The 9,861-nt window shown below is 37.2% G+C and overlaps 1 protein-coding gene across 1 annotated transcript; it reads left to right on the top strand.

The window, feature by feature from the left end:
• Positions 1–6,935: 6,935 nt before the first annotated feature.
• On the top strand, positions 6,936–9,098 carry ccl25a (chemokine (C-C motif) ligand 25a). Its single transcript, XM_080861158.1, has 5 exons — positions 6,936–6,963; positions 7,554–7,639; positions 7,844–7,961; positions 8,293–8,398; positions 8,486–9,098. The coding sequence occupies exons 2-5, from the start codon at positions 7,576–7,578 to the stop codon at positions 8,513–8,515; spliced, it is 318 nt and encodes a 105-aa protein (XP_080717284.1). The 5' UTR covers positions 6,936–6,963; positions 7,554–7,575; the 3' UTR covers positions 8,516–9,098.
• Positions 9,099–9,861: the final 763 nt, after the last annotated feature.

Raw genomic sequence — 9,861 nt, 5'->3', positions numbered from 1 at the left:
CTTGAAATTGCATTTCCCATAGCACTTGTTAAACTTTCCAGACCATCTCTTATCGTAATACAACATTCTTCCTGAAGATAACAGGATAATCATCCTGTTACGATTAGAAATGTTGTAATGTGGGAATATTGGTATTACGTGATTCATTATTTGGTGATAATGGTAAGTACCCCTGCTTTTCATCTTCCAATAAATGGTCTTTCCCTGCTGAGCCATCTGCTTAGTTATGAACTAGATTAAGAAATGTAAGTTAGGCATAAAACAATAGTTAAATACAACACAGTCATAAATACAAACCAGATCTTTGCCTTCTTTGCTCAAATGTGGTTAAGGAACACTGAAAAGAGGACATTTCATAAGAGTTTGCCTGAGTTGACCAAAAGTTGGTAATAATATTCGAAATAATTGTGCTTGAGATTTCCCCTCAGGCTCCCCTCAAACAAGCCACTGCATGTGTTTATACTCTTTGCTGCTGAGGGCTGTCATCCATCAGACGAGCTTGGCTTCTGCTTTGGGTCATATCAGTTTCTCTTTTGTACTTATCCACTGGTGTGGCGAATGTCCACTGTGCATCACTGTGTTTGCGTCTACGGGCAACAAACACCCCTCACTCAAAAGTTGGAACACACTCCCCCGCATACGAATAGCAAACTGGCTCTGTAACGCTCACCAAACTCTAATGCATTCGATGGTGTTTCTATCATAACGAGTCAAAACCCATCATGGCAGATCCTGTAGCATTATTACGAGGGTAAAAAGTAGTCTTTCAGTCAGAATCCATGCGTGGTGCAAAACCTGACTTTCTGCCTTCCTGATATGTGTAATATCTGTGTAATGATAACATCTACTTTGAAGTAGTCCAAGATTCACAATACTTTTTACATAACAGGCTTCTCATTTTCCAGAGTTTTGTAACTAATACCTAAAGATGAAACCCTTGGGGGAGTCCCCTACAAAAACAGGGGGTAATTATGGTTATGTAACTTTCTTCCACAAAATCCAAAACCATGTTATTTGTTCAGTGGTATAATGTTGGATCTTATCTATTGAAACTTGTCATTTGAAGGGCAGGGCTGATTGCATAATACATTAGAATAAAATAAAACCGCTAGGGGAAAATTAAAATCTCCAAAAATGCTCAACGTAGCCGCATTATATGGACAAACGTATTGGGCCACATGTCTTTTAGTCTTTGAATTTAGCTGTTTTCTGCCCCATTGGCACATGCATATAAAAGATCCTAGCCATGCAGCCTGCCTTTACAAACATTTGTAAAAGAATGAGTCATTCTAAACAGCTCAACCATAGTAATGCTGCAGGATTCCCTCCAAGATACTCGACAATTGATTGTCAGTGATATTATTGCAAAGTGGAAATGTTTAGCAACCACAGCACCGTAAAGTTACAGAGTGAGCTTGATGAGTGATGAGGTATATATTGCTTAGAAATTTCAAAGCTCCTCTGGCGTTAACATCAGCACAAATCCAGTGCACTGGGAGCTTCATCCTCTGGTTTTCCATAGTCCGTGGTCTACAGCTGTAATGTGCCATACTCTTTGGTCCATAAAGTTTAGCAGTGTTGTCTTTCATTTCAACTCTAATCCCGCAAAAAAAAGTGCATATTTGGTCATTTGTTTTGGGTTTTCTAGTGTGCCAAATGTGTTTGAAGTGTTCTCCAAGTGTTCTCATTTTCTCCCTGAGTCTGCAATACATTTTTCCAGACTCTGACAGACAACTCTAAGTGCCTGCAGGTGTAAAATTACTCATCTATCATTAGAGTCAGCTTCGTGATTGACTGGTGACCCGTGTCTTGCCTCTCACAGTCTCACAGTCATAGCTCAAACAAAATCCAAGCCCCCGCAACACTCAGCAAAGTACATCGCTGATATATGGATGGAATAAATTACAGGTCTGGGACAGGACAGGAATATGCATCAACCTAATCTTACTATCCACATCACTACATAACATGCACACATAGATTTGTCTGCCACTGTGGTCTGTGTCAGTTCTGCCATCACAATCAGGTTTTATTTTGATGCTGCAATAAATGTTCTGTGAAATTGGCCATTAAGGTTCCCGGAACTTCTGGGAAATTGTTGCATCTCTAGAGGTGGCTTTGTGTATGTTTATATATGTTTATGAATATATAAAATCTCCTTATTGCACTTGCAACTGGCTACTGAAGGTCTGATGTCCTAACCTAACATCAAAAGACAATAAAAAATACTTGTTATTGCAGAGGCCTGTAAGATTATAGTAAACTTACGCCTGTTTGTTGTATTCATGTCCTGGTTGATTTAATGTTGACATGAAAAGCAAAAAGGCCGAATCATAGTGACGTTTGCGGCACAAATCAATGCCCCTGAGATTAAAGAACCTTTTGATCATGTTGACACGGTTATTTTTCCTTCCAGAAAGCAGTCAGTTAAAATTTAAACCTCAAATGAATTTTGAAGGCCTCCTCACAGGCATGCTTCCAAAAGAAAGGAAGAGCGGAAGGAAGGAAAGCAAGGACGGATTTGCAACTCCTTGACCTTTGCTTCAAAATAAAGCAATAATAATAAAACTGAAAAAGAAATAGTAGAAGCTAACTTGTTTTGGATAGCTTTCCCATGTGTTTGCTTTCATTTTTCCTTTTTTTGGTACACTGCAGTTTACAAATGGATCGTTGCAAGAGAAGTAAATGTTAAATCAGTATCATTATTCAGTCTGCAGCGAGTAAAAAGCCCTGTCCTCATCTATACTGCTGCTTCTTTTTTTTTTTGTACTGCGTGCCAAAGTAAAGTTTCTCACACAATGATAAATGTATTCTTGGAGATGTTAAATGACAGCGATAATGAAGGGATAAAACAACATATCACATTATCTGACGGGAATGCTGAAGACAACACTGTGCATCTTTGCACAGACAGAGTCCAAGTAGCTTTGGCAGCAGACCATCATCTTCTGACAAATACTCAATACCATTAATCCATCAGGATTTTTCAAATATGCAGTCACATACAGGAACAGAGCTCGGCACAGCCAACAACCTTTTTTTTCTTAGAAAGTTACTCATTGGTTTGCCAATGAATGTTCAGTTGAATTGTACTGTGATCAAACCCGCACATCTAACATGAAATATTCACTGCAAGACCAGAATTGCCCCTCCAAAAAAAAAATAGAGACAATTTAATCAGAGCAATCTGAACGTATGTAAACGTCTTTAGAGCCTGGGTGGCATCAAATGCAGATTCTTTCTTTACGACACATGCAGGTTGCATGTGGGAGCAGTAAATAACTGAAGTGAGCACAAGTATCCTGCAGGCACAAAAGAAAAAGAAAGGGACAGGTCAGTGGCACGCTTCACACCGAAGAGTGCTATCAGATGTCCACTTAGCCGCTTGAGGCTCATTAGTACCTGTCACAGGGCGTTCAAAAAGAATCCTTCTAAATGTGCCGCAGGAGCCTCTTGTCAGGAATTAACATGGGTGGATATGCATAGATGGATTCTGACAAGTATCTTTAATGCAAAGTTTATCATCTGTCAGAACTTAATATGACTGTAGGGAAGATGCATGTACATCCTGATGTACTCTTACAGCTCAAGTTTCCCACATTAAAGTCAGGTTTTCTGAGAATACTGAAGAATGTAAACAAGCGTTTAATGTTGCGCTAACATGTATCCCTACACCGCACATATCAGACTAATATTGCTTCTGAAGTCAATATATCTGAGCCTAAAAGGCAATTATTATTGTCATGTAAGGTTGGGCAACATTAATGTTATATAAACCTGCACTTATGACTTGAAAATACAAAGACTTGTTGTCTCTTTTTTATGTCCCCTTTTTGGTAAGATTCAAGGGTCAAAATGGAGTTCTCATATTTCCGGAAGGCCTCGTGAACTATGCTGATATAAAGTCTTTATGGTCCGATAAAACTTTGCGTAACACCTGCAGGGAATTTCCACACATTTAAGAGTAAATGAACAACAACAAACCTTTCGTCTTTATTCTGTGATAGACATCAAAATGTTTCTTTTTCTATAGAAAAAAACACCATACATTTACTGTGTGCTCTTAAAATATAGGTGGGGGTGTGAAGATTTATGTTATCAGATGAAAGGATTACAGTGTTTGAGAGTGATTCAGTCAAATGAGGCTTTAAGATGAATTTATCAAGCGATCTAAAGGTAAGTAAATATGCTGTTAGCGTGTCAGAAAGATCTTATCAAGCTACACAATTGCCAGTTTCCAAAGAAAGAAAAGACCCAAGAAATGGGAATGGTTTTCTGTTTTGGAATTTTAATATTCAACTAAATTCTTATTTTTCTGTTTAAAGGGTAATTTATTTTGACATGAACAGAAATGTCTTATTAGTTGGATATTTGACTTTTATGGCTGTGGCAGCCACTGCTCTGATTTTGCAGTTTGATACAATCAGCAATTATGCAAGAGCACTTATGCTCCAGTGCAGAAGCCCTTTGCACCATAATGGCTGTGTGGTAATAGTCTGCTCCTGCTCAGTGGAGAGTAGGATACTTTGTTTATTTAACCTCATTACTTAATTATACCTATTTAATTTTCTCTTGCATGTGGTGGCCAACTTGTAGATTTTGTTGTTTTCTTTTGGATTTTTAAAAATATCTACAAATAGTTTTATCAATAAAATAAATATAAAATATGACATATGTGGTATACTATTAGCAGTGCTGTGCGTATATTAAAAAATGTCAGTTTTGCTTCTATGATTGTGTTTTTATCCTAATGTGTGTGAATTTAGATGAACTGCCTGTGCCGTCTGTATGTTGTATAATATATAATAACCATATTTTTTTAGTGTTATAACTGATAATCATTTTAATATCTACCAAATTTGAGAGTGACGGTAAAAAGAAAGTACGCCTTCATTCAGTTCTAAAGTTTTATGTATCAGTTCATGATTTAAAAAAAAACCTTAGATGACACAACACAACATGTTACACTGTGCCATTATTTATTTAACAGAAACAAAATCAAAATAAATCAGAAGCAGTGTGTAGAAAAACTAAGTAAAACCCACGATTGATTATTTGGGCAGCAATAGATTGAAGTAACTGTTTTCTGTAAGATTCATCGATCTCTTATGGTTGTAGGGGAATTTTGGCCCACGCTTCCTTACAGTGTTGCTTCAGTTCATTGAGGTTTGCAGGGATTCATTTATGCACAGCTCTCTCTCTCCTACCACCACTACATTTCAAACAGGTTGAGGTCTGTGCTTTGACTGGCCCATTGCAACACTTTGATTTATTTCTTTTTTTAGCCATTCTGTTGTAGATTTGCAGTTGTGCTTAGGATCATCCTGTCGCATGACCAACCTTTGACCGTGCCAGATGACCTCACATTGATTATAGAGTACTTTGATATAAAGATGAGTTCATGGTCAACTCAGTCACTGCAAGATGTTGGAGATCCTGTGACAAGCTCCAACCTCTACCACCGTGCTTGACAGTTGCAATGAGATGTTTGCGCTGTGTCTGGTTTTCTCCAAATGTGATGCTGTGGATTATAGCCACACATTTCCACTTTGTGTTATCTGTCTAATTATTTCAGATGTTTAATGGTTTGCTTAGGTGTAACTTTGCCAACCTAAGTTGTTCTTTTAAGAGAGAATAGACTTACACACTATACACAGCAACCCTTCCAGACAAGCCTTACTAGTTCAGTCTTTTTCTAATTTTACTATCATGAATTTTTAGTTAGCAGGTTGGGTCCATGTCTTCATGTTGTCAAGACCAAATTTCAACCTTACCACCCGTATATCTCAGCAACAGTCAAGATTCACAGTTTAGATGTTACCTATGTAACTGTCAACAGCCACAGATTCGTATTGGAGCCCAAGCCCAGGGATCATTGCTGTAGATATTCACCTAAAGTTTACCAAAAAAGTTCCCATGTTCAAGTCTGTTATTCTGTTAATGTCATTAAATACTGTTAAGTACAAGGATTTCCCCAGCAGAACTTTTTGGACAAGAATTGAGAACAAGTTACGCAAGTAAGAATGCACTTAACACCTTCATTCAGCAGCCATTCAACAGTATTTCTCAATATGTAACTGTCAGTGTGACAGTTACATATTGAGAAACCTTTAGAGTACAGTATGCCACACTCCAATTACAAGAGCCTCAAGCAACATAGGAGTAAATGTTATAGTTAGAGACGTATATTTCAGATAAATAAAGCATAATGTAGACACTAAACATTTGTTTAACCTCCGCCTTCACACGCCGGCAGTCTGTTTGAATGCAACTAAGGCAGGTGTGGCACTGACAACCACGTGAAAGATATGAAACGAAACAAATAGGATTTTGTTTTAAAGAGAATAAGCACAAACTTTTGCATTTATTGTGCATTTATTTAAGCGTGCTCTAACTTGGATTTTTTTTTGCTGGTAATGACTGACTGAAAAATTACATGATCTAATGCGTGAACTTTTTTAAAGGCACCAAAGTAGGGCATGTCAACAACATGAGAAATAAACTGGGATCCACCTAGTTACTGGAAACTAACTGCTGTCTTTGTTTGATCAGTATTAGGGGACATGTCACTCTTTGTTTCACCTTTTATCGTTATATTGGCCCAATCTTGTCTTTTTAATCAGCGTGCATTGCATCTGACCAGCTTGATCCCTCACAGACACGTGCCTTTGCACGAAAATGCAAAAAGTCAAGTTTCTATCAGTGCAAGTTCATTCAAGTGTTTTTACATTTTTTTTTTTTTTTTTTTTGGAAAAAATCAGCAAAACATAAAATTGCAATGCCAATCAAGAAACCTGAGGCTGACGCCTTAAAGGCATTCATCAAACAAGAGTTAAAAAAAAGTCTTGGTACAAAGGTTATGGAAATATGATACTGCCCCTGAGTGTCTTTATAAGAGTGCTGTGCCTGCACAAGTTGATAGACACAACGTTAGAGCTTCAGTCTACACCTGGAGAACAGGAGGTGAGTTATCATATTCCTTTTTTTACAAACAGACATTGCGCTTGGTTTTCACATGAATGCTTTACTAATTATAGGTTTATTTATTATCATTTAATTTTATTAGTATAGTAATATTAGTATTGCATTTGATTAGTTTCAGTAAGTTTTGCAGTATTTGTAAGAATACCTCAATGAAAGTAATGATCTTATAACACATTTTGCTATAAAATCATTTAAATAGATAATAGAATAGATTCAAATAGAAACTGATTTGTTGTTTATTTGTTTTTAATCTTGTTTCCTTAACACATTTGGGCAATGGATGCATATTAATTCACATTTTGTGGTCTAATGGCCAAAGCTAAGTAGTCCTATTTTTGCAAATAGGGTAACATTTCTTTACCAGCTGAGCTTAAAAGATTAATGATACATTTCGGTAACAAGTCCAGTTAATGTACAATATTTGTTCAAGGTTCAAGGTTTGAGATGAAAATCATGAACGCATGGGAGGGGTTGAGGCACCATAACCACAGAGTGATAAGGCCTATAATGTTGATTGCAGGGAAAAACTTATATTTCTTATATGTATAAACCTGTATTTTTTTTTTCAGCGCTGCCACAACAGACCTCGCCATGCGGTTCAACACTCTGTTCTTCCTGCTGATCCTTTCCTGCGTCTGTCTGGCACTGGCACAAGGTACAGCAATTTTAAAGAAAGAAATCTGAAAACAGTGTCATATATGCAGCATGCAATAAAGAGGCATGAAGAGATAAAGGAGGTTGTTTTATTGCTGAAGTGTGTGCGTGGGTAGATGTTGCTTCACTGCGTACTTGTCTTAAACAATATATCTTTGTTGTGCAAATTTGATCATGTTGTTAAATGGTGATTTTATGTTTTCAGTGCCCTATGATAACTGCTGTCTAAAGTATGTGAGATCAATGAAGCCCGCTGCTCAAAAACACGCAGTGAAGTACAGACATCAGATGACAGATGGAGGCTGCAACATCCCAGCTGTAATGTAAGTGGATGTACAACAAATAGTGACGTTATTATTGTTAAATAAACAGTCACAAAAATGCTTTTCTGGTTGTGTCTGTACTGTAACACCCATGACATGATGTCTTTAAGGGGGTTCCTCTGACAAATACCCCTTCATTGTTATATAATAATAATGATAATTACAGTGAAACTAGCAAAAAACTAAGTGGAAAGTGAACGTACATACAAAACTTCCATTTTAGCACTTTAACACAGCAACCTCTCTGAACTCGCAGTGATTTTTTCTTTAACCCATGTCTGTTTTATTTGCATGCTAAAAATAATCCTCACCTGTGCCAATTATCTTTCAGCTTCACCATGAGGAAGGGCCGTATCATCTGCACAGACCCAAACGAAACGTGGGTAAAGGATCTGATGAAAAAAATTGACGAGAGACCATGGAAGCTCAGTGATATGGTAATCCCTAAAACCATTTTGCGGCCTGAGGATTTGCTTGCGCATTTGAAAAACTGATGTTCACACTGTTGTCTCTGTTCTTAACAGCGACATCGACGACATTCAAGGAGAGGCTGAGGGCAGCTGCCAGCTAACATTGGCCCCCGTTCATCTTTCTGCCATCTGCTATCTTATAAACGAGCAATGTGTGGTTTTATGGTGGTTTTTATGGTGTCTTACGGGAGGCAGTTGTGGAAGCCTGCCAAGAAATCTTGTAGCATTACTTTTGCTTTCACTCTGTGCAAATATAAGGGTCAAGCGCTTAAAGTTTCGGCACTTTGCTCTTTTTGGGTTGGACTCTTCGAGCTAAATGGCCACAGAAGAATTAATATCAATGCATGGCTGGAAATATTTCAATGAATTCACTGAAAATATTTGCTACTGTTTCTTGCCTTTTAAGACATGTGATATTCAACAAGCTGCTTAATAATCTAAATTGTCATTGAGTGTAAATGTTGTACTATTTAGAATAGCTGGCTCTTATGTAATGTGTCCAGATGTCTTTCAAACACAAGTCTTTAATTACTTTTTGAAATCAGCAAAAATAAAATAGTCATAATTTTGTCCATGTTTGAAATGTTAATCTTTTCATATATTTTCATGTATTTTGTTTGCACGTTTTACTACAGTATATATACTCAAATAAACATAACTTTTTGTATCATGGTCACAGAGGCTTTGATGTTTTCTTGCTGTCACACAGTTAATCACAGTATATGCAGAATGGGATGAATTTAAGTCTGAGTAAATAAACAAGTTGGACTTAAAAACCTTTGGTAAATGCATATTATCATATTATTTTCATACTGCGTACCATCCGTGCCAGTATTTATGTCTACATGTGCGGTCTCTTCAAGAGATTTCACGAGGCTGTTTTAATGCTCCTCCCTTACTTAATTCAAATAAAACATTTCTAATCCTGGGTGTGCAGTCCTAAACATCAGTTTTAGTAAACAGCCCCAATCATAAAAGACCTTGACGTTTAACTACTACTTCAATAATACAAAGAAGGCTGCAGTACAGAGATTACTATTAAAGTTTATGTTAGAGTGATGGATGCACATGGTTTGCCATTGCATGCTCTGATAGTCTTTGTCCACCTCCAACAAATAAAATTGCTGCATTCTCTATTTTTCCTTTTAGTGGAGCTTCAAATTGCACAAAATGCACAAATTCTTCAGTTTAATAATAACAAAATAAGCGACTGTAATATCAAGATTTAAATCCTCTGACACAAGGAGGGAGACAAAAAGGAAATGCTTGAGAAAGAAATCAGGCACAGGCAAATCTTCAATGAAGTATCTGTGAATGATGATTAACAGCAGTATGATCTGATTTGACAGTGCTGGGCACATTCATTGATCTGTGCTACTGCTGAGACTTGCAAGTGATAAAATCTCGCTGTGAGTAATGTAGGTGCTTTC

This window comes from Rhamphochromis sp. 'chilingali' (assembly GCF_963969265.1).
Source record: "Rhamphochromis sp. 'chilingali' genome assembly, chromosome: 16".
Classification (NCBI taxonomy): domain Eukaryota; kingdom Metazoa; phylum Chordata; class Actinopteri; order Cichliformes; family Cichlidae; genus Rhamphochromis; species Rhamphochromis sp. 'chilingali'.
Note: the sequence above shows the minus strand (reverse complement) of the source record. Positions and strands in the feature narration are given on the sequence as shown.